We start from the raw sequence: 26,145 nt of genomic DNA on the forward strand, positions 1-26,145 counted from the left end.
TTGCGCCGATCGGCGGACTTTCAGCCGATAACGGAGAATTTCGCCCCTGATCTCTAATTATGCATTTCTGATTCTGGAGTTGATTCAATGAAGGCAATAGTTGTAATGAAAAAACTAATTGTAGTCGTCTTCTGCCTTTAGAAACATACTAACCACAGTGCCTGGCACAAATCCCTCAACTGTGAGTTAGAAGGTCATGTATTCAAGCCCCACCTGAGCACATAACCTGGGCTGAGATGAGTGCAGTCACCAAGCAGAGCTGGATTGCCACATATACCATCCTTATAATCCCACATTAACCGAGTTCATGTGTATTGGTTCAGACGGACTTTAAGGATATCACAGTTGAAAGAAATGCAAAAGAGTTCTCCCAGGGCCCTGATCAACATGTCTCTGTTAAACAACACCACCAAAAAGAGATTAACTGGTCATTCATCACATGTTCCTTGTAGTCTTGGTATGTGCAAAATGGCTGATCCAATTACAGTCACTGGACTTCAAACTAATCTTGATGCACTTTCCGACATTGCTAAAAGAGATATGATAAAGCATTACATAAATGCACATTTTTCTTTTAACTGCAAGGAAGGCATTGATTGTAAATTTGCATTACGGTGACACATTAAAGTGAGCTAAAACTGTTAACCTGCTATTGTATCATAAATCCATCACCCACGTACATTTAATGGCTCTCTCCCCTCCTTTAAGACACTCCTTAAAATCTAACTCCAAGAGAAAAAAAACAGTTCGGACCATCATTCTTATTTCCCTGTTTTACTGGTGTTCCAGTTTCAAGTATACAAGACCAGTTTGACCAGTATTCCTAGATCCCCGTTTTACGTTTTTTTCCGAGCTTGACCAAGCATTTTGTCACAAGCTCTGATATGTACTTTTGGTTCATTATCTGATCACACCCCGAATCACTGAATTGTTACAACACAGACCGTTCAGCCAATCGTATTTGCTCCGAATGAGCAATAGCTTTCCTACAAATAACCTTAGGACATTTTACGGCATTAAGGATACTGGGGTACATTTTCCAGGTCCACCCGCCGCAGGAATCATTGTCGGAGGGACAGAACATTTGACGGATATTTGAAAGATCCGTTGACCTTGGACAGGAATGTACGGTCTCTGGATGGGTGCGTGTGGAAAATCTTCCCCCTGTTTAATTGCAGGATGTTGTTGTTCAAAAAGTGCCTTCCCTACCATGGGCGGGATTCTCCGCTGGCAGGATGCTCCGTTTTGCCGGCAGCCCGGGGGTTTCCCGACGGCGTGGGGCTGCCCCATAATGGGAAACCCCATTGACCAGTCGGTGTAACGGAGAATCCTGCCTGCGGGTCGGGGCAGAAATGTGGCGGGGCGGGGCAGAGAATCCAGCCCCTTGAATCTGCATCTCTTGACTATTACTCCTGCCGTTTCATGTAAATGGTTATTAACTTTTTCTATATCTTTAACAATCTTATATACCTCAGTAAGGTTGGCTCTGAGATAATTTGGCCCTGATATTACAAGGATGGGGAGGGAGCAAGGTGCCTGCAGAAACTTGGAAATACTGGGAAGACAGAGGGGATCAATTTAATTGTGTTATTCCTTTTCCCACCAGCTAGATTGAAGGCTATCCGGCTGTCAGGTGAGAAGTGGAGTATAACGTGAGCAAATGTGAAACTGCCCATTCTGGCAGAAAGAATAAAAAAGTTTATTTGCGAAATGGTGAGAGATTGCAGAGCTCTGAGGTGTGGAGGGTTCTGTGTGTCCTAGTGAATGATTTAAAAAGTCTGGTGCCCAGGTACAGCAAGTAATTAGTGAAGTGGGAAATGGTTCAGAAGGGCACTTGGCACAGAAGAGGGCTGCCTGACACACAAGATGGAGACACAGAGAATAAAGCAGACATAACTTTATTATGATCGGAACAGATCCAGGACAAAGGGAGCCAGACAGGAAGATTAAGAAATACATAAATGCGGGACATCACTTGAATAAAGCTGACTTCAGCCAAGGTGTACACAATGATATGCTAATACGAATGTCTTGGGCCATTTCCTAAAACAAAGGGACAATCGATACTGCTTTCCTGCTGCTACCTGTAACCTGTAAAACCTCTTTAACTATAACCATGTGTAAATGGCAAAACGCTTACAAATAGCGATGTACAATCTAGAAAATGGTGATAATTGTTTTGTATCTGGGCTCATTGTGAACCCGAAGTGGCTGTTTAAAGATAACAAGGTGATAATTGTTTTGTATCTGGGCTCATTGTGAACCCAAAGTATAAAATGAATGACTGCCATTCAAACCACGAGAAAGGTTGGCTACCGTACCGCGGGGTGCGTACGCTTTCTCCCGAAGCTTTGTATAACAATAAACTGCACTGATTGAATACAGCAAGTCTGACTCCCGAAGTGGTTGATTTTCCCACAACAATTAGGAAAGCTAATACAATGTTATAATTTATTGTGAGGGGAACTGATTACAAAAGTAGGGAGGTTGTGCTTAAGATGTACGGAGCATTGGTGAGACAACATCTGGAGTACAATATTGATCTCCTGATTTAAGGAAGCATGTAAATGTGTTAGAAGCAGTTCAGCGACTGTTTAGCAGACAGGAATGGGGGGAGGGGGGTTGTCTTGTGAGCAAAGGTCGGACAGTTAGGCTTGTATTTACTGGAGGTTTGAAGAGGACTTGATCAAACCTTTACGATTCTGAGGGGTATTGACAGGGATGTGGGGAGGGTGTTTCCTCGTGGGAAAATCTAGAACCAGGGGTCACTGTTTAAAAATAAGGGGTCACTCATTTATGAAGGAGATGAGGGAAAATCTCTTCTCCCCGAGGGCCGTGAGTCTCTGGCACTCACTCACTCAAAGAGCGGGGGAATCAGAGTCTTTGAATATTTTTAAGGCAGAGCCAGATAGATTCTTGATCAACAAGGGGGTGAAAGGTTATTGGGGTTAGGCAGGATTATGGAGTTGAGGTTATCATCAGAACAGCCATGATCTTATTGATTGGCGGAGCAGGCTCGAGGGGCCGAGTGGCCTACCTCTGCTCCTAATTCGTATGTTCACACGTATGTTATCCATAAAGAGCTAGGAATTAATTGTTATGTGAATATATATCCTGGGGTACCACATTTACTGTCGCACTGCAGTCATGTGTCGAGTAACAATGTATCAGTCTGTTCGGTATAGCACCCACCTGGGAGAGCAGAAGGGAATTATATTCAGCTTTTTGAGTTTAAAATATGATCATTTCTAAGCTATGGGAACCAGAATTGGTTGGGATATGTTTTGTGTTGTGATTAATAAAACTCCTCAGCCAGGTGCGATTCATCCTCAGCTATTCACGCATTCATAACCCCCACCCCCCCGGCCTCTCTCAAAACCCCTCACCATTAACGTTCTTTGAGTTTGTATATCTCCTGATTTTCCTGCCATTTCTAGAACTTCACATTTTTTTCCATCTCTCTCTCTTAGACCATACAGCTTCCAAATATAGTAATATGTAATTCAATTAATATATAGTTTGTTCTGTTGTCCTGTACAAATACAATCCTCAAAGTATATAGTTCTGTTGTGTATCCATGTAAAACAGCAATATCCATGCACAGCTTCACCCATCCAATCGTTGCCTCACGATAGTAAGATGTTCGATATAAACAGCTTCCTCTGCTGCTCCCTGGTTATAGCAAGCAGCTCAATCCATGCAGTAACTACGCTCAAATCATGTAGCAACCTGCATGTATGTATAGCATGAAAGAACTCAGTCTATTGGCTCCCTCTGCTGTCATCTATTTTACACAGCACTCAATCCACACAACTCCCCCAATGTCCTCAAAGCTAACATAACAATGTGGCAACATGCTGCCTCCCATCTCTGCATCATGTGTAAAATACATTGCTGAGCATGGAATTCAGATTTGGCTTCATGCTCCTAAATGCATCAAACTGGGAAATGTTCTTAAAGGACATTTCTGTTTCCCCGGGAAGCTTATCAGGAAAGCCAGGAAGATTCTGATTTCTCCAGCACCTTTCACAATCTCAGGATATGTTTCACAGCCACCGAAAAGCTTTCTGGAGTATCGGCACAGATGTAATGTAGGAAATGTGGCAGCCAGTTTGTGTACCGAGAGCTCCCTCTAACAGGGCTATGATTAGGACCAAATGATCTGTTTTTGTGATGTGGATTGAAGGATAAATAAGGTCCAAGGTGCTGGACAAAGCTCCCCTAACCTTCTTCAGAGCAATGCATTACATCCACTGAGAGTAGGCATGACCTTGGTCACATTCAGTCACCACATAGTACTCCCTCAGTAATGCATTAAGCTTAGATTTTCACACTCCAGATTTCTGGAGTGGGGCTTAAACCTGCAACCTTCTGACTCACAGGCAAGAGTGCTGCAAACTGAGCCACAACCAAACTAAATCAAACTGAAACTCAGTGCCAATCCTGCCATATTAGCCACCACTACAGTCTTAAAATGTAGCTTTTTAAAAATATTCCCAATTTAATAAAAAGGTAAACTCAGAATTGTAGTTGAGGACACAAATTATACACTGTCTTGCCAATCACAGCTCCCTGCCCAAATAAATTGAAGTGTCTTGAACGATCACTGACCTTTTGAGATTTGAACACTCAGGACATTTAACAAAAGATCCGGGCTTCTGATGCAAGAGTAAAAGTTACACTGTGAAATATAAAAGAGACTTCAAACAGGAAATAATAATAAAATAGAAAGGACAAATATACAACTCTATACTTCGCACAGATTTAAGAACAAAATATTTCTTTGTTTTTCAGAGTTATTATCAGTAACTTGAGAGATACATCTGGCCTTCTCCTGTGCTACTTTTGGCCAGGGGTTGTACGTGGAAGAACATTCACATGAGTGGATACGGTGGTTTTCCCCTGTAGGTTCTGAGCGACACACTTATACAGCCCATCGTCAACAGGACGTGCCTCATCCACCAGGAGAACACTTCGAGACAACTGCCGCATCTGACTATCCACGTATACAGGTTCTTGGATTTCCCTGGTATAGGTCGGTCTCCCCAGCTGGTCACAGTATAAGGAAATAAAGAAGAAAATAACAATAGGAGTCAATTATGAATTTTTAAAAATCACTTTGATCACAGACGGCACGGTGGTACAGTGGTTAGCACTGCATTTGCACAACGCTATGGACCCCGGTTTGATTTCGGCCTTGGATGACTGTGTGGAGCTTGCACGTTCTCTCCGTATCTGCCTGGATTCTTCCGGGTGCTCCAGATTCCACCCACAGTCCAAAGATGTGCAGGTTAGGTACACTGGCCATGCTACATTGCCCCTTAGTGTCCAAAGATGTTCAAGTTAGGTGGTGTTACAGGAATAGGGGAGGGGGGGGGGGCGTAATGGGCCTAGGTAGGGTACTCTTTCGAGGGGGGGTCAGTTGCTGACTCGATGGGCCAAATGGCCTCCCTCTGCACTGTAGGGATTCTTGATTGTATGAACAGAGTCGCTTCAAGCGTTATTCATAGTACAGTGCAGAAGGAGGCCATTCGGCCCATCGAGTCTGCACCGTCCCACTCAAGCCCTCACTTCCACCCTATCCCCGTAACCCAATAACCCCTCCTAACCTTTTTGGTCACTAAGGGCAATTTAGGATGTCCAATCCACCTAATCTGCACATTTTTGGACTGTGGGAGGACACCGGAGCACCTGGAGGAAACCCACGCACACACGGGGAGAACGTGCAGACTCCGCACAGACAGTGACCCAGTGGGGAATCGAACCTGGGACCCTGGTGCTGCCAAGCCACAGTGCTATCCACTTGTGCTACTGTGCTGCCCTTTGCACTTTTCATTACTGTATCAATGAAACAGTGCACTCTACAAGTGTGAATAAGAAATGTGTTTGCAAAGCTACTAACCTTGAAAGAAACGCTTCAAATTTCTTCCCACAAATACTGCTTGTTCTCAGTCTCCCGAGACCGCAGGGACCAATGAATTTGTAGGAATGGGTATGTTGCAGCACCAATTGGTATTAATATGGAGAACTACACTTTCAGTTCTGGATACCAATCTGAAACACTTATCTTGAAAAACAGTAATCGAAATTAATGAGTTTTCTCAGGCACAATGCTTCTTGACTCTCAGAATATGGAAAGCCAAGATTTGTAGCAAGTCTGGGTAGCCAGCTGCTGGTTTGGGAAAATATATGAATCAAGGTGCTAAAGAATGACAAGAACTGTATAGAGAAATGTCCCAGATCATTTCATTGAGGTGTAGTCCAGTAAATAAGACTAGTTTTCAGGTGAGGTTGGGAGGAGAAATGCTGCTCCTCCTGGCTCCATATTCAGTCAGATCCTTTATAAAAATTTATCTTTCTGATGGCAGCCTGCAGTGGTTCCTTTAAAAAATAATGATTAGCTTGTCTGAACACAGTCCAGTCTGAAAACCCAATTTTAGTTCTAGGGATCTTAACTAAGCATTAGACCCTTTATTTGCAAATGCAAAGGAGCTAATTGCTAGTTCAGGTGAGAGCTGTGCATGCCTATTATTTCACGTTTATCGATATGGCACTGTTGGATGTTAATAACTCCTCACCCCACCCAACATCTTCCTTGATCTCCATCCTACTGTGCCAACCTCCCAACACCACCATCCCCCACCCCGCCCCATCAATATTTCAATCTCCTCCCCTATCCCACTGTCGAGCAAGCTCTCCTGATGTCTCCATTGCATCCTCCCAACCAGTTCACCTGCCCCGCTGGCCACAATCCTCACACAATCATCTTTCCTTTTAAGCACTTAAATGAGGATTTTTGCCAAAAATACAATGCAACAAGGTTCGAAGCATCCTTTCCAGCAAGCTGTCTGGGGATGCTCAAAAGGTGTCCCACAGCCCCCAGATCTAATTCAAATGAGATGCCAAGTTGAATATTGGTATGCCTTGGGCCAATCCAGTTGGGTGCAGTGGTCACTTCCTGCCTGACGTTTAGACCAGCTAACCAGCATGAATTTCTATATGGAAGGACACGCTTACCTGTTGGCCTGGGAACTCCCAAGTGAAGTCCACCTCTATGTCAATTTCTCCAAGAGCTGTGCATGTTACATTAAAGTTTACACCTAAAGATACTGAGCTGGATGAGGCTGTGATTGTAGCTGATGGAGGGGCAGATGGATCTGAGAGAGAAAAATGCATAGTTTACTTTCAGAGTTTACTTACTGTCTACAATTCACATGTCTTTAGGAATCAACTCTTGCTTCTGTATACAATTAAGGTAAACCTTTGTGAATAATAGGGTAACACATACATCCTCCTCCTCCAGTTACTATGCCATAAAAGGGCACTAGTAACAATGGACTTCCATTGGATTGGTCCGTGATTATGCTTGGCAAAGTATTACAATGGTTTGCCATTGCCTTCTGCAGTTTGGCTAACAAGGAAACACTCCCACTGTTACAACCTGCCATCAGACACATTGGAAAGATGTACAGGCTGAAGATCAACCTGTTTGACCTTGTTATCTATGCATCTTCCATTGGGTGAACCAGGTATAATTGTGTGGACCTACGAACATCTTGCCAAAGTGTTACAGTCTGACATGATTCAAATTGGCTACTGCGTTTCCTATATTACAGGAGCGATAATACTCCAAAAAATAATAATTGGCACTTTGGAACATCTTCTGGTAATGAAAGGTGCTCCATAAATGCAAGTGTCAGACAATCGCTATCTCGAACAAGAGAGAATCTAACCATCGCCCCTTGACATTCAATGGCATCACCATCCATAAATTCCTCACCACCAACATCCTGGCGGGGGTTACCATTGTCCAGAACAGAACTGGACCAGCCATATTAGTACTGCGGCTACAACAGCAGGTCAGACGCTAGGAATTATGCTGCGAGTAACTCACCTCCTGACTCCCAAAAGGCCTGTCCACCATCTACATGGCACAAGTCAGGAATGTGATGGAATACTTTCCACTTATCTGGATGACTGCAGCATCAACGATACTCAAGAACCTCAACACTATCCAGGGCAAATCAGCCTGCTTGAGTGGCGCCCCATTCACAAACATTCACTTCCTCCACCACCAACTCACAGAGGCAGAAATGTGTTATCATCTATAAGATACATTGTGGGAACTCAAAAAGGCTCCCTAGACAGCACCGTCCAAACCCATGACCCTACCATTTAGAAGACCAAGGGAAGCAGATACATGGGAACACCACCGTCTGCAATCCCCCTCCAAGTCACACACCATCCTGACTCAGAAATATATCGCCGTTCCTTCACTGTTGCTGGGTCAAAATTTTGGAACTTCCTCCCTAACAGCATTGTGGGTGTACCTACACCACATGGACTGCATCGGTTCAGGAAGACAGCTCACCACCACCTTCACAAGAGCAATAAATGCTGGTCTAGCCAGCGATGCCCACACCCCGTGAATGAATATTTTTTTTTTTTTAATTTCTTTTCGGGGGTTGCGGGGGGTGGGGGGGGGGGTGCATGTAATAATTAGGGGAGACCCATAAACACTATAGTTCTTAAACTATAGTGAAATAATTTGTGGATGATGATTCCCTGACGCTGCTCAGTTATAAATATTGTCACTAATTTTAGTGTCTTTTTCAATCACTGCAGTCCATGTGGTGCAGGTACACCCACATTGCTGGCAGTGTCTGTTCTAATGTCTTAGTCTGTGCACGTTAGATAGCATGAGATATAATTGCTTAATGAAACTGTACCATTGCATGCTTACAATTTACTCACAATTGGTAAATATGAGGAGGTATTTTGTGGAGCTCTGCCTTAATCCCTGATAACTTGCCACACAGTACACTGTGCCAGCAAAGAGTGGTAAGGCCTTGTGGATAACAAACCCCTTCTTCACATCAAATGTGATTAATTTCCCATCCACCGGAATCACCTCTGGTGGAAATTCCCGGTGCAGAGATACTTTGGCGAGAGGATTTGTCACTTGGCACGGCAACCTCGTGTGCCTGTCGGTGCGAAGCTGGACGGCTTCGTAGTAATCATTTGTCGGGACAAACAGCTCACGTGGATCTGCGGAGAGAAATCAAATTATTGGCTTTGTGCATCAAAACCACAACCCTCACAACTTTCATGCTCGTTCAATTATTTATGTCCCATAGAAATCAGGATTTCTCAGCATTTTTCTGATTTTAAAAGGAGGGAAACACACTGGATTTCATCGAAATCCGTCATTTTAAATTTTCAATATTTTAAACATTAGGGAGGATTTGGCGGTTGTGCAATTGCTTCCCACACGAAGCACATCTAACACATCGAAGGAAAGATCTGGCTTCGCAGCTCTATTATCCTCCATTCTTCTTCAAAAATATTTCTCAAAATGTGAGCAACACTGTCACTTATTGCCCATCTCTTGTTGCCCTGAAGAAGTGGTTGGGTCTTCCAGTTGAACTAAAATCTTTTTGATGATGATATTTCCAGGGTGATGTTAGGTCGGGGATTCCAGGATTCCGACCCAGCAATGGTGGAGAGGCAGCATGTTCAAATCTGGATGATGTGTGATTTTGAGGGAATGTGCAAGTGATGGTGCTTCCGGTGATCTTACCGCTTATCATTCCCAGTGCTAGAGGTCAGTCAGCTATCAAGTGCTGTCATTAAAAAAAGTTCAAGGTGATCAGACCAAAGATGCTGCCTTGAGGACCTCCTACCATATAACTCTGCGGCTGAAGTGATAGCATGCCCTAGACAACCACGTCAACTTGCTGAAAAAACAATGTGCAGAATTCTCCTGCCACCCTACGGTGAAATAGTGCATGTCAAAGCCATCCTGCAAATGAATAATAACCCTGATCAGATCATTGCTCGCTGCATATCGTGCACTCAATGAGTCCACCAATGCCACCACTTTCATCCTGAAAAGTGCCCAGTCTACATCAGATCACCCTGAGGGGTAAGGTATCTCATAAGGTTTGAGCACCAGGTGATGGTGCGACTATACAGTCGCAACACAAGTGGTGTTCGCCAACAGGGTGTTGCCTTCAAGCCAAAAATAAGTATTGCCTATCACACAAGTAAGTAATGTGATATATGAATGTCAGCGTGATGCTCAGTACGTGGACCACATGTTCCAAAGACTGGCAGATCATATCAAACAGTTTGTCCCTTTGGCTGTTTGCATAGGCAAGATACAGACTGTAACCAACCAATTGCACTTGAAAAACTCAAAAGACAGCTTGTTCTGGTAAACAGGTCTTCAGCGCTACAGCTAGGATGTTATCTGGGACTATATTTTTTGCTCTGGTGTATTCGGCCTCTTCCTAATGGCATGTGTCATTAACCAAATCAGCCAAAAACTGAAATCTCCAATGGTGTGGAACTCAATAAAGACTGAAAAGGATTATTCGCTTCAGGCTGAAGACTGCATCAACTACAATATCCTGTGCACCTCAAAGGGAGTTCCATGTATTGTCCAATTTGAACTGAAAATGTGCCTTTTGTAGTTGCGCCTACGCCTTGCACATAGGAGGAAGAATACTGTACATCTTAACATTCCAATACTCCCTCTTGGGACCAAAATCTGACAATTAAATGCAACTGAGAGAGCGGACAGAGATCTTGGGTTAACATGTCACCCGAAAGGCGCTAACTGGCAATGCAACACAGACAGGGGATTAAAGTGGGATCCTTCCTGGGCTGTGAATCTTAGTTACCCACTGGCTCTATCAGCCCGGCTTTTAGGAGAAGAACCACAAGAGCTTATTAATCATTGTTTAATATTTATAATTAAAGGGAAGATTATGAAAACTACTAATTGGTGTTTTTGGTGACATTTATTTATCAGGAAACAACCTGCCATTGACCAGTCACAGATAATATAAATAACTGTATCATATTGAAGATCAATCGTCCATGCTGCAAGGGTGCAGAGGCAATTTCCCAGAATGGTTCCAAGCATGGGTCTCAGGTTTGATTCCCCGCTGGGTCACTGTCTGTGCGGAGTCTGCACGTTCTCCCCGTGTCTGCGTGGGTTTCCTCCGGGTGCTCCGGCTTCCTCCCACAGTCCAAAGACATGCAGGTTAGGTGGATTGGCCATGATAAATTGCCCTTAGTGACCAAAAAAGGTTAGACGGGGTTATTGGGTTACGGGGATAGGGTAGACGTGACGGCTTAAGTGGGTTGGTGCAGACTCGATGGGCCGAATGGCCTCCTTCTGCACTGTATGTTCTATGTTCTATGAGGGAATATAGCTACATGGAAGGTTGGAGAAGCTCGGGTTATTTTCTTTGTAGATCTGTGAAGATTATTGTATGGTAAGGTAATTAGCTGCAGTGCACAAAGGATCATAAGCATCTGCCCATCTGAGAGAAAAATAAGTGGTTATCTAGCATGAAGAGCACCACTCCACATCAAAGGTGGGGCAAAGGGAAGAAGCAGGTTCGTGCAGGGATTAAACCCCTGCTGTTGGCATCACTCTGCATCACACTGTGCCAACCCCGCCACCGCCCCCACCGCCACCCCACCCCAACAAGATTATTATATTTTTAGATAAGATAGACAAGGAAAAACTGTTCCCATATTTGTTAAATTTGAGCCATTCTTCCATCAAAACTCCAGTATTCAGTTGGCCAGACTGTCCCGGCACCCTCATTAAATCTAGCGTCAGAATGCAGCCCTCACCGGTGAAGAAAACGTAGGTGCTGCCCGTCTTGGAATCATCCTTCCTGCAGGTCTCAGTGTCACAATACAACGCCCAGCAACTATATTCACCAGTATCTGCTCCTGTGCTGTTCGCTACTACCAGCTGGCTATACCGTTCCCGATGGGTAATGCTGCAAAGTAAGAAAAAGCATCTTTAAAATATAATTCAAAAGACGAGTGTTAGGATTCAAAGATTTTTTTTAAAAAACCACACACCAAAACACGGATCAGTAGTTTTCATAATCTTCCCTTTAATTATAAATATTAAACAATGATTAATAAGCTCTTGTGGTTCTTCTCCTAAAAGCCGGGCTGATAGAGCCAGTGAGTAACTAGGATTCACAGCCCAGGAAGGATCCCACTTTAATCCCCTGTCTGTGTTGCATTGCCAGTTAGCGCCTTTCGGGTGACATGTTAACCCAAGATCTCTGTCTGCTCTCTCAGGTGCACATTAAAACATCCATGGCACTATTTCAAAGAATGCTGGGAAGTTCTTCATTGTGTCCTGACCAATGTTTATCTCTCAACCTAACACCTCAGAGTGGATCATCACCTTATCATCATGATGCGGGACCTTGTTGTGCTAAATTGTCTGCTGTAGGTCTTATTTTACAACAGTGTAAAATTACTTAATTGGCTGTAAAGCTCGTTGAGGTGTCCTTTGGTCCCAAACGTCACTACAGAAATGTAACTCTTTCTAAGTTAGCTGATGTTAGCTGGGATGGTGCAGTGAGTTCCTCTGGTCAGGCACTTTGGCATTTGGTGTTGATGAAAATCTTTTCCACTCAAATGGCCTGTGCTGGACATGTGTTTGCCTGACCATTGTTTAAGGACAGGATAAGGCTCAACTATAAGGGCTCCTGCACTCAGACATCACTGTCAAGGTTCACCAATTCAGTTGGATAAAATACCAGAGGATATCCAGGAATTAACACCATCCAATCTGAACTGAGTCCAAGGAAAATCAAAAGTGTATCGTCATCAATCACAAAAAAGCTTCAAAGGCACACAGACCACCGAACAATATCTTCAAGAAAAAAGAAAAAATACACAGGAAAAGGAGAATACCAGATTTTGCGCTGATTTTGTGCTAATATTCAGAACAATGATACAAAATCTACACATTATTACTGCGAATATAGTAATAATTGATCACATTGTCATACTTGTGCATATAACTCTAACTCAACTCAAGATTACACCACCATTCGTTTTCTACTTAATCATGCGTGATAGCTCTCAGTTTAGCTGTTGGTTTAGAATCTTGGTGCCAAATATAACGTCAAACATTAGGGCGACACGGTAGTTAGCACTGCCGTCTCACAGGACCAGGAACCTGGGTTCAATTCCGGCCTTGAGTGACTGTCAGTGTGGAGATTGCACTTTCTCGCTGTGTCTGCATGGGTTCCCTCCATGTGATCTGGTTTCCTCCCACAGTCCAAAGATGTGCAGGGTAGGTGAATTGGGCATGCTAAATCACCCCTAGTGTCCAATGATGTACAGGGTAGATGCGGTTATAGGGATAGGGCGGGGGAGTGGGCCTAGGTAGGGTGTTCTTTCAGAGGGTCAGTGCAGACTCGAAGGGCTGAATGGCCTCCTTCTGGTCTGTATCTATGGATTGTCTATGGATAAATATAAGGATTAATAAATAGTGCTGTCTGTATATGAAAGATGACCCAACCCATATTTCTGCTCAGTTGCATTGTTTTTCTTTGCGTAATTCACTCAAAGTCATTGCAACCTGTGCAAAAGATCAGAGCATTTTGAGCGCTAATTATGTTGAGTGCAACTCGAATTTCCATGACCTTTACTGCACTAATTTCAAGAGCATCATGATAGGAGAAGGCACCCACAAACCTGGCCAAGGCCTAGGATAAATTAATCATCATTTACGCTTAAAAAAATGATGCTAATTCCTTTTTGTCCCAAGGACACTATAGGCATGATGTTAAAAACTTAATTTTTCATTTACCAAAAAACCTGGGGCTGGATTCTCCGTTTCTGAGGTTAAGTGCCGGCCCGAAAAGAGAATCTGCGGGAGGTTCACGATAGGAAAATCGGCGTGAACCCTTCACCGATTCCAGTACCGGTGAGGGGCTAGCACCGGCACCGCGTGAAACTCCCGCGGATCGCGCCGAATGGTTGGATCCCGGGCCGCACTCGCCAACTGCGACCCCACAGCCCACCCACTGGCCACCGTCCACCAGTTCCCCCAGCCCTAGCAGAAGCCCCCCCAGCCAGCGGCACGGATCCCGGACCAGTGTGACAGCGCTGGACATACTCCGCAGCCGGCAGCCGGGTTCCCAACTGCTGGGAATCCATGTGGCCCGCGCCGTCGGGGACTCAACCCATCTGAGCAGACCATCGCGGGATGACGCGGTGAAACGGTGTGCGGTGTGCGCCACGATGATCCCAGTTTGGAGGGGGCGGAGCATGGCAGACCGGCGTCAATCCAGCCCCGATTCTGCCGTCGGAATCTATTCTCCATCCAACCGCCAATCACAATTTCGGCGTCGGGACACGGAGAATCCAGCCCTTGATATCTCAATATAACCAGGAAATTGGACTGCATATTTTTTTTAAAGATGTAATTTTCATTAATTTAAAATTGGATTACTCATAGATGCTGAATGAGATACTGATTAAAAATGCTTTTTACGTGATTAAACACATTTTCAGCTGTATTGATACAACTGCATCAAGTCACCGCTCATTTTATATATCAGCAAATATTTTTAAAGCAATTTTTTAAAATTAAATTTTAAATTACTGCTCAATTGTGTTGGTTTATGGATGATTTTGTGTTAGCAATTTTCGATCTTTTTTTCCCAGTGACTGAATCATAGGATTGACAGTGAAGAAGGGGGTCATTCAGCCCATCGAGTCTGCACCGGCCCTTGGAAAGAGCACCCTACTTCAGCCCACACCTCCACCTATCCCTGTAACCCAGTAACCCCACTTAACCTTTTTTTTGGACACTCAGGGCAAATTAGCATGGCCAATCCACCTAACCTGCACATCTTTGGACTGTGGGAGGAAACCGGAGCACCCGGAGGGAACCCACGCACAGACAGTGACCCAAGCCGGGAATCGAACCTGGGACTCTGGAGTTGTGTAGCAACAGTGCTAACCAACCTGATCTGTACACAAGACAGCGACAATAAAGAAGATCCTATACCAATACTAACTTTCATTTAACTAGCACCTTTAACATAGTAACATTTCCTCGTAAGGAATGATGTTAAATCAAATTTGGCACCAAGCATGCCTTCTCTAACAGCACTGTGGGTGTACTCACATGACATGGACTTCAGCAGTTCAGGAAAGCAGCTCACTACTACCAACTTCTCAAGGGCAACTAGAATAGGATCATAGAATATAGAATCCCTATAGTGCAGAAGGAGGGCAGTCTGCCCATCGAGTCTGAGAAAGAGTACCCCAAGTAGGCCCAATACCCCACCCTATCCCCGTAAACCCACCTAGGGGCAATTTAGCGTAGCCAATCCTAACCTGCACATCTTTGGACTGCGGGAAGAAACCAGAGCACCCGGAGGAAACCCACGCAGTCACAGGAAGAGTGTGAAAACTCCACGCAGACAGTCACCCAAGATCAGAATTGGACCTGGGTCCCTGACGCTGTGCCACCATGCCGCCCCTAGAGATGAGCAATAAATGTTGGCCTAGCCAGCGAGGCCCAAATCCCATGAATGAATAAAAAATTAATCATGACAGAATCATAGAATTTACAGTGCAGAAGGAGGCCATTCGGCCCATCGGGTCTTCACTGGCCCTTGGAAAGAGCACCCCACTTAAGCCCACACCTCCACCCTATTCCCTTAATCCCCATAACCTCACCTAACCTTTTTGAACACTAAGGTCAATTTAGAATGGCCAATCCACCTAACCTGCACATCTTTGGACTGTGGGAGGAAGCCCATGCACCCGGAGGAAACCCACGCACACATGGGGAGAACGTGCAGACTCCGCACGTGCAGACTCCGCACATACAGTGACCCAAGCGGGAATCGAACCTGGGACCCTGGAGCAGTGAAGGAACTGTGCTAACCACTGTGCTACCATGCTGCCTAGGTGATAATGTTTGGTCAAAGAGATGGGTTTTAAGAAATGTTTCAAAGGAGGAAAGAGGAGAGGTTTGGGGAGGAAATTCCAGAGCTTAAGGTCAAGGCAGCAGAAAGAATGGTAATTGGGGAGGGGGTGGAGTAGTGGTATTGTCACTGGAATAGTAAACCAGAGACCCAAAGTACTGCTCTGGGGACTCAGGTTCAAATCCTGCCACTGCAGACGGTGAAATTTGAATTCAATAAAAAGAAAATCTAGTATTAAACATCCATTGCCAATTGTTATAAAAAACCATCTGGTTCACTAATGTCCTTTAGGGAAGGAAATCTGCCATCCTTACCCGGTCTGGCCTACATGTGACTCCAGACTCACAGCAATGTGGTCGACTCTTCACTGCCCCATCAAGGGTAATTAGGGATGGGCAATAAATGCTGGCACAGCCTTCGATGCCCACGTCCCATGAACGAATAAAAAAATTCAATCCCAATGTGGGATATCCTCATAATATATTACTGGCAGTTTCTTGACAAGATGACTGTATTCTCTCAATGTTATAAAAATATCATTATGTAGTCTCTTGAGACATTTAACATTAAAAACTGCACACCAAATAGAAACTGCAGTATTGCATTCACTAAAGAATAGTGCTGTTCATGTTAGTGTGAAATTTGTTTTCAAATTTGCTGTGCTTGGGATGAGGAAAAACAAAGGAGCTTGCATATTTCGGGCATTGCAAAAGACATGATGATACCAGAAGTATTTTGGGTCAGAGCCATTGGGATAGACATTAAACCTGCTGCCTGGTAGTATAACTGGCTTTGTGGATGAGCTACATCTGAACACAAGTTTAAAATCCCACCCCAGTGATTGTAATAAATAAATAAATAACCTTTATTGTCGCAACCAGGCTTACATGAACACTGCAATGAAGTTACTGTGAAACGCCCCTAATCGCCACATTCCGGCGCCTGTTCAGGTACACAGAGGGAGAATTCTGAATTCTCAGCTGGTACGGGAATTGAATCCACACTGCTAGTTGTCTAACCCACTGAGCTAAACCAGCAAGTGATGTAACTAAATAAATATGTTCAGTACTGTAAACATTTAAATAAGGGTATAACCTTGATACATGTCATTCAAACATTTCAAAAAACATGCGGATAGAGTAACTGAATATGGGAACAATAGCATTTCAATAGATGCAAAAATACCTGAATCTCCCTTCATCTTCCTCATCTAGATAACTGGGATACGCCCAGCTAATGTGTTTCCCTTTGCAGCGTAGCACAAGCCTGTCTCCAGCAGGAATCACCAAAATATCAGGTGGTTTCTGAAATCTGCCTTTTCCCAGTAACTGAGACATGATGAAGATCTTTGCAGGCACCTTGACGGATACTTTCTTCATTTTCCGCTTGCCTTTGGTCTTTTTGGTGGCTGCAGCTTTAACTTTCTTCCCAACATTTTGCTTTTTACTTTTGGCAACGTTTTTGGTGACCTTTTCATCCTTCTGGCAGTCCACTAAAGGAAGCAATGTTGTTACATCAAACATTTCCAGAATTTTAACCAAAATAACTTTGCCCTGGTGCGTCTTAGAAACATGAACTTTTTTTGTTGAATTAACAAGGGAAAATATCTGAAATCATAGACTACAGGTCTTCTATTCTTAATCTTTAATCCAATTATTCGTATAGAAATTATAACGCAGAAATAGATATTGACCAAACTGACCCATTTGGGTAAATAACTTGCACACAAGCAGCAATCCTAATTCCATGTTTGGTGCCAACGATGTTCTTATATCTCTTTATCCCATTATCTGTCAACCATCTATATAAGCTATTCTTAGATATTGATATCATTCGAATAATTAGTCATAGTCCACAAAAGGCCATGGGTGTCTCTCTCCATTAGAGAGAGTGACAATTGGCTACACATAGTTTAAGAGGCACCATTCCATAAGCATAGGGCAAGGCGAGGAGGCAGATTCCAGGAACTACCATAGTCAGTAGGGGGTTTGACCTGTGCCATTGGCGTCATTCTGAATCATACTGTGGCCATCCAGCTGTCATTTACCGAGCAATTCATTCACACACTCACAACCCTTGGGATTAAAAAGGTTTCTACTGCTAGTCTCTCCTAAATCTGATTTTATATTCCTGTCCCACATTTCATAATGAAACTGGACAATGTTTATGCATAAAAAATTCTATTATGCACCCAAATAAGCAATCCCCGATCTTATCAAGCACCTCCTTCTCATGCAGTGAAAGCTGAATGATTGGCATTCAGCAAGGTTAAGGTGTATATGCATATATACCTTCTGGTTAGAATCATAGATTCACTACATGGCAGAAGGAGACTATTTGGCCCATCGGGTCTGCACCAACCCTCCAAAAGATCACCCTACCCAGACCCACTCCTCCGCCCTTTCCCCATAACCCCACTTAATCTTTGACCACTATGGGATAATTTAGGAAGGCCTAACCTGTGCATCTTTGGACTGTGTGAAGAAATCGGAGCACCCTGAGGAAACCCACAGATACAGGGAGAATGTGCAAACTCCACACAGTCACCTGAGGTTGGCATCGAACCCTGGCGCTAGGAGACAGCAGTGCTAACCACTGTGCCAACCTTCTGTAATGCAAACCGAGCGGGCTATTTAAGCCACACTCTTGTAGTGCATTGAGAACATTACTGCTGTGAATGTTATGTCTCACTGCAGGAAAGGGTGCATTGTGAGTGTTATTTTCTAGTACAACACAAACTCATTTGTGAGTATTATTATAAACAGGTTCTACGAGTGCAGCATGAAATATATCCGAGGACAGTGGGATAGTGGGAATGTCCAGAGGTCCAGGCTAACACTCTGGGGCCCAATTTCAAATCCCACCCTGGAAGCTGGTGGAATTTAAATTCAATTGATAAAATTTAGAATTAAAAGGTAGTCTCAGTAACCTTGACCATATAATTGATCATCGTAAAAACCCATTCAGTTCACTGAAGCCTTTCCGGGAAAGAAATCTGCCATCCTTACCTGCCCTGGCCTACATGTGGTTCCAGATCCACAGCAATGTGGTTGACTCTTAGCTGCCCTCTAAAATGACCCAGTAAGCCACTCAGTTCAAGGGCAATTAGGGATGGGCTACAAATTCTGCCCTAACTAGCGACGCCCACATCCCATGAAAGATTTTTTTTAAATTACAGCTCCTGACTGTTGTCCAATAGCAATCATCAGATTATTACATGTAAGGACAGGATAGAACATATCTGTGAGGTCATTGTAGTTAAGTAGCCCACTGTCGCTTACTGCTGTTTAGGCTGATGAATAAATTGGACATACGACAGGAAGAATATAAAAAGACTAAATTTCCCATTATACCAGTCCCATCCTAGCATGGTACAACTCCCATGCACCATTAATCCAACCAAGCTACAGAAACAAGAAAAAAACATTAGGGTGTGGCAATTGACCCTTTAAGGGCGACACAGCAAAGTGTCACCTTGGTCTGGGTGCCAATCGGGATTCAGGGTGTGGAATCACCCCATGGTGAGAGAAGCTCTTCGGGAGAGACATTTTGGGAGCGAGCTATAGCCATGCGGCTCCTGTATAATTTTTTATTAATAAATACCTTTTTGTATTCACTAATGAAGTCTGTGAAAGTACATAGGGTAATGTAGGAAAACAGTCAGGGAAATTCCCCTCTGATCCTGAAAGATAACCAAGAAGGATTCAGCAAACCATAGCGGCTGATATCACACATTCCAGTCAGCACTAATCTTGTCAATGGGATTTCCCATTGAAGCCATCCCATGGCACCAGGAAATCCACAGTCGGGGGGGGGGGGGGGGGGGGGGGCGTTGCCAGCGGGAATAGGAATTCCAACAGCCAGAGAATTCCGGCCCTGGTTGTTTGTTTTGAACTGCAATCACTTTAATTGATGATGGCGTAACTTGCTGGAAATCACATGGGAGAGAGGAAAAACCTTTGTGAACCTGTTAGTTTTCAAGGCAGTCTTGTTGGGGAAAAAGCTGAGGAGAGGAAGCTTACCCTACCTGGCTCCATCTCTTTACCTTGCCTAAAATTGTGTGGCTATCAACGTGCAGCCAGAGAACCCACATCGGAGTGTAAGTGGTCGGCATTTGGACCTGCAAAGCTGCAAACTTTTCCTTCATTTTATAATGCCCAACCTCTAAAGCCCTTCTCTGTAGAGAGGTTCTATCTGTTTAGAAGCTTAGAAAATAAGAGCAGGAGAATGGAATTCGGCTCTTTGAGCGTGATTCGCCATTCAACATGATCATGAGTGATCCTCTGTCTCAACACGGTTTGGGCAGCACGGTAGCACAAGTGGTTAGTTAGCACTGTGGCTTTACGGCGCCAGGGTCCCAAGTTCGATTCCCCATTGGCTCACTGTCTGTGCAGAGTCTGCACGTTCTCCCCATGACTGTGTGGGTTTCCTCCGGGTGCTCCGGTTTCCTCCCCCAGTCCAAAGACATGCAGGTTAGGTGGATTGGATATGCTAAATTGCCCTTAGTGTCCAAAATAGGTTTGGAAGATTTTTGGGTTATGGGGATAGGGTGGAAGTGAGGGCTTAAATGCGTCGATGCAGACTCGATGGGCCGAATGGCCCCCTTCTGCACTGTATGTTCTATGTTCTAACACCATACCCCAGCGCTATCCCCATATTCCTCAACACCTTTGGAGTCTAGAAATCTACTTCCGTCTTAAATATATTCAGTGATTTGACATCCTCAGCCTTCAGTAGAAGAGAATTCCATGGGTTCACCAACCTTTTGAGTGAAGATATTTCTTCTCATCCCTATATCCTGAGGCTGTGACCCCTAGTTCTTGGGACCCCCACCCTCCCAAGCCCAAGGAAACAACACCCTGCGTCCAGTCTGTCCAGTCCTGTCAGAACGTGAGACATTTCAATTAGATTCTCTCTCATTCTTCTAAATTCCAGTGAACACAGGTCCAGTTGACCTAATCTCTCCTCATACAACAATCCTGCTATCCTAGGAATCAGGCTGGTGAACCTTCGCTGAAATCCCCTATGACAAGTATATATTTTCTCAGAAAAGGAGACCAAAACTGCGCACAATATTTCAGATGTGGTCTGTACAGCTGGAGTGAGACATCATTTCTCCCATTCTTAAGTCCTCTTGAGGCGAAAATACCATTTGCTTTCCTAACTGCTTGCTGTGCCTACATGCTTGCTTTCAGTGACTGGTGGACTAGGACACCCTGGTCCCTTTGTACATCAGCATTTCCCAATTGTTCTGTTTTATAATAAAAAATCATTCTGAGTTGTCGAAAGAAGCGGATAACGTCTCTTTTATTCTGGGTACAGGTAGTGGAGGTGAATGATTGATCGTTTTGGTGAAAAAATTTAACTTTTTAAATGAAAAATGAAATGAAAATCGCTTGTCACAAGTAGGCTTCAATGAAGTTACTGTGAAAAGCCCCTAGTCGCCACATTCCGGCGCCTGCTCGGGGAGGCTGTTACGGGAATTGAACCGTGCTGCTGGCCTGCCTTGGTCTGCTTTCAAAGCCAGCGATTTAGCCCTGTGCTAAACAGCCCCAAATTAATGGTGTGGCCTGTGAAATAGTGGGACTAGATAATACACGGACCCCTCCCATCCCAGTCCTAATACCTTAAAGAAAAGCCAACATCACCCTCCCTCCCTCAGGAAACTACTGAAAGGCACCGGTATCTATCTACTTGGCTGTCTCTCCACACAGGAGCTGGTCTAGTACGGGCAAATGTAGCACCTCAAAAGGGCTGGCAATTTTAGGGTAGAGAGCTGAATGGTGAAGAATGAAATACAGAATCTGCTACAATTTACTCGAACGGCTAAGAATAGGAAATTGGGAGGCCAGGTTCTGCTCAAATTATGTCAGAACTTCATGAGGCAATCTGCGCTCCAATCTGGTTTGGAAACATGCACTAAATAATTCTCTGCATAGGACAATTCACCAATGCTCTGCCCCTCTCAGGTGGGCTTGAGCACGAAATCTAGGCTAACTTTCAAGTGCAATACTGAGGGAGTGCTGCATTATCGAAAACACCAGGAGCGATATTCAGCCCTTGATTGCTCTCAGGGAGAACGGCGACACGGGTGGAAAATCTGGAGAGAATTGGGAAACGCGATTCTGTCTGGAGAGATTGTGTTTCCCAACTTTCCCCATCCCTTGGCGGCGACATCAAGAGGTTCACGCCCACAAAGGGTGGGAACCTCATTTTAATAGATTATCATCGGGCAACATGGTAGCACAGTGGCTAGCACAGTTGCTTCACAGCTCCAGGGTCCCAGGTTCGATTCCCGGCTTGGGTCACTGTCGGTGTGGAATCTGCACGTTCTCCCCCGTGCCTGTGTGGGTTTTGTCCGGGTGCTCCGGTTTTCCCCCACAGTCCAAAGATGTGCAGGTTATGTGGATTGGCCACGTTAAATTCCCCTTAGTGTCCAAGAAAAACGTTAGGTGGGGTTACTGGGTAAAGGGGATAGGGTGGAGGCGTGGGCTTAAGTAGGGTGCTCTTTCTAAGGGCCGGTGCAGACTTGATGGGCCGAATGGCCTCCTTCTGCACTGTAAATTCTATGATTATAAATTTGAATATCTGGCCCCTTCGCCACATGATCCTCCCTCACTAAATATTCATACCTCGCTCCCGTGATGTCACATCAGTGAGACTGCAACAGCTTTTTAAATATGGGATTCAGTTGAGGGGATCGCTTTGGAGCTGCAAAGGTAAGTATAGCCCCTGGGGGTGTGGGACAGACCCAACCTGGCAGTGCCAACCTGTGCCAGTGGGCGGGTCATCTTGGGAGTCCCATGGTGAGGGGTTCCATTAATGTTTGGTGGGAGGGGAGAAGCAGGCAGTGAGGGAGGAACCTGCAGGCACCGGGTGGATGGGCGGGTGGGGGGGGGGGGGGGGGGGGGGAATGGAAGTGCTGGTGATACTTCCGTGGTGGTGGTGGGGGGAGCCCCCAATGTTTGTTTGGGGGTGAGGGGATCGGGGGAGCCCTGGGAGTCCCCAATACCCTTGTGTTGGGGGGTTGGGGGAGTTGATGTTCACCTCTGTTTGGGGTGCTCTTTACAGATGGCACCCCGATCTCTGTGGAGCTGGGTGCCCGCTCTTTCAGGCCCCGCCCTGCCAGTGTGACAGCATAAACCATGCCCACTCACTTTCTTCTTTAAAGAGGCTGAAGATCTGGAGTGAAAACCGGTCTTTACAACTGGGGAGCTACACGGCAGTTTTCAGTTTGAGCCTGACACTTTGGATCAAGCTTCAAAACAAGAGTGTATCTTCCCTCTCAGGTGGAGATCAAAGATCCCCTGGCACAGTTTCAAAGCAGAGCAGGAGAGTTTTCTGACAAGTTCTGAACAATATTTACTCCTTCGCCCAAATCACTAAAAAGAAACGGGGTAGCATTTATAAATTTGAATTGCTGTTTGTGGGAACATGCTGTGCACAGACTGGCTGATGCACTTCATTACAACACTGACTGCACTTGAGAAAGTATTTCTTGAGTTGTGAAGGCCTTTGAGGTACCGTGAGGTTTTGAAAGACACGGGGAGACAGTGGCATTAGTGGGAATGTCACTGGACGGATGTGGGTTCAAATCCCACCACGGCAGCTGGTGGAATTTAAATTCAATTAATAAAATCTGGACTAGGAAGATTGTCTCAGAGATGGTGACCATGGCAACTATCATCAATTGTCAACATCTGGTTCACTAATGTTCTTTAAGGAAGGAAACCTACTGTCCTTACCTGACCTGGCCTACATGTGACTCCAGAGCCACAGCAATGTGGTTGATTCTTAACTGCCCCACTGAAATGGCAGAGCAAGTCCCTCAGTCCAAGGGGCAAATGGGGGTGGGAAATGAATGTTGGCCCTTCAGTGACTCCAACATCCCATGAAAGAATGTTTTAAAAATCTCAATGAAAGGAAATCTACCACATTTTTCTGCCCCAGTATCCACATACATGGCGACATTTTAAATGAAAGACACTGTGAGGCAAGAACTTTCTTGGGCTAATCCCAATCCCATTTTTGTGTGTTTTGTCAATGAATCGACACAATGTCCAATCTCCACAGCCTGGGGCATTGGAACGCGGACGGGTACGAATCTCCCAGCCACTTATCCTTCGGATTTTACACAATAACATACAATAATTAAACGTATAACTACATGGCTTAAGACTTTAAGTAGTTAATGCTGCTATATAAATAAACCTTAAACTGGCATCAGGGAGGATACATTGATGAGGTGGGTGTGGTTTGGAAAGACCATGGATAACTCTTACGGAATTCAGAAGTATTTTTTCCTCAAGTTTATGGACTCCCAATGTTACTCACCGAATTCCAGGAGAAAAATGCTCAGACAAACCAGCAGGAAAATAAGCCCCGGCTTCATCGTGAAAGGAATGGAAAAACTCCGAGATTTTGCAGAAGTTTGCAGCCTTGCGAGACAAGCTCCGAGCCTCACTGGGCAGCTAAATTCACACCAACACGTCGTTTCGCAGTGAAATATGGAGGGGAGAAGGGAACGGCTTTTCTTCAGACGGAATCAAAGGTGTCAGCTATTTCTCGCTCTACAAAGTGTCCTCACAGGCGGCTGAGAGTCAACCCAGCAGAGCTTGGCAGCTGGAAGGGCAAACTCAATGGAAACCATTCAACTACACTGAGCACTTCATAAACATCCACATGTTTTGCATACTTCCTTCAGTGTGGTGGCCACCTTTCCCAAATATATCTTAACAGCAATCGAAAAGTCATTATGAAGCCAAGTAGTAAAAATGCACGTTGTAAAAACATAGAAAATAGGAGCTGAAGGAGGCCATTCGGCCCATTAAGTCTGCACCGGCCCTTGGACAGAGCATCCTCCTTATGCCCACCCCTCCACCCTATCCGTGTAACCCAGTAACCCCTCACCCACCCTTTTGGACACTAAGGGGCAATTTATCATGGCCAATCCACCTAATCTGCTCATCTGTGGACAGTGGAAGGAAACCGGAGCACCCCGAGGAAATCCACGCAGGCGCAGGGAGAAAGTGCAAACTCCACACAGTCAGTAACCCGAGGCCGGAATTGAACCCAGGTCATGGAGCCTTGAGGCAGCAGTGCTAACCATTGTGCCACCGTGCCACATATCAAATGGTTTACCCAAATCACATGGTTTATTCCGTATCCTCAGACTGTGACCCCTGGGGTGGAATTTACCGCCCCCCCCCCACCGGCTGGGTTGGAAAATCCTCGGAGGGTGGCGCGAATCCTGCTCCGACGTCGGCTGCCATGTTCTCGGGCGCCGGTTTTCGGGCGGGAGCGGGGTTTACGTCGTGCCGGTTGGGGGCCGTTGGCAGCAGACCCCCGGCAATTCTCCGGTCCCCGATGGGCTGAGTGGCCGTCGTTTCCTGGCCTGTGCCGCCAGCATGAAATGGATATGGTCCATCACGGTGGGACCTGGCTTGTAGGCTGGCTAAGTGAGTCCTGGGGGCCATCCTGCCAGTCGGTAGCAAGAACAACCTTCCTCAGATAAGGAGACCAAAATTGCACCCAATACACCAGGTGTGACTTCACAAGACCCTGCATAATTGCAGCAAGACATCCCTGCTCCTATACTCGAATCGTCTCGCTATGAAGGTCAACATATCATTTGCTCAATTCATGGCCCTTCAGATAACAGTCTGCCTTCTTGTTTTTGCTGCCAAAGTGGAAAAGTTCACATTTATCCAAATTATGTTGCATCTGGCATTCATTTTCCCACTTGCCAAATCACACTGAAGAATTTCTGCATCCTCCTTACAGATCGCCCTCTCACCCAGCTTTGTGTCATTTGAAAATTTGAAGATATTGAATTTAGTTCCCTCATCAAAATGATTAATATACGTTGTTTATAGCTGGGGTCCCTGTGGTAACCAACTAGTCACTGCCTGCTATTTGGAAATAGACCCATTTATTCCTACTCTTTGTTTCCTGCCTGCCAACCAGTTTTCTCAATACACTACCCCCAATCCCATGTGCTTTAATTTTAAATGCTAATCTCTTATGTGGAATTTTGTTAAAAATCTTCTGAAAGTCCAAGTAACTGACATCCACTGGCTCCCCTTCATTAACTCTGCTAATTACATTTTTGAAGAATTCCAGGAGATTTGTCAAGCATGATTTCCCTTTCATAAGTCCATGCTGACTCCGTCTGATCCTGCCACTGTTTTCCAAGTGCTCTGCTATATAATCTTTGATAATGGATTCAAGAATTTTCTCCACTACTGCCGTCAAGCTTACTGGTCGATAATTCCCTGTTTTCTCTCTACCTCCCTTTTTAAATAGTGAGGTTACATTAGCCACCCTCCAATCTGTAGGAACTGTCCCAGAGCCTATAGAATCTTGG

General features: G+C 44.9%; 1 protein-coding gene across 1 annotated transcript; it reads right to left on the bottom strand.

The window, feature by feature from the left end:
- Window positions 1-1,882: 1,882 nt before the first annotated feature.
- LOC140427103 (platelet-derived growth factor receptor-like protein) lies at window positions 1,883-24,351 on the bottom strand. The gene is made up of 6 exons (XM_072512617.1): window positions 24,114-24,351; window positions 16,965-17,271; window positions 11,653-11,804; window positions 8,755-9,048; window positions 7,018-7,157; window positions 1,883-5,049 (listed from the first exon to the last, which is right to left on the bottom strand). Exons 1-6 carry the CDS (start codon window positions 24,169-24,171, stop codon window positions 4,840-4,842), a joined length of 1,161 nt encoding a protein of 386 aa, XP_072368718.1. The 5' UTR covers window positions 24,172-24,351; the 3' UTR covers window positions 1,883-4,839.
- Window positions 24,352-26,145: the final 1,794 nt, after the last annotated feature.

The sequence above is a fragment of the Scyliorhinus torazame genome, chromosome 7, assembly GCF_047496885.1.
Source record: "Scyliorhinus torazame isolate Kashiwa2021f chromosome 7, sScyTor2.1, whole genome shotgun sequence".
Classification (NCBI taxonomy): domain Eukaryota; kingdom Metazoa; phylum Chordata; class Chondrichthyes; order Carcharhiniformes; family Scyliorhinidae; genus Scyliorhinus; species Scyliorhinus torazame.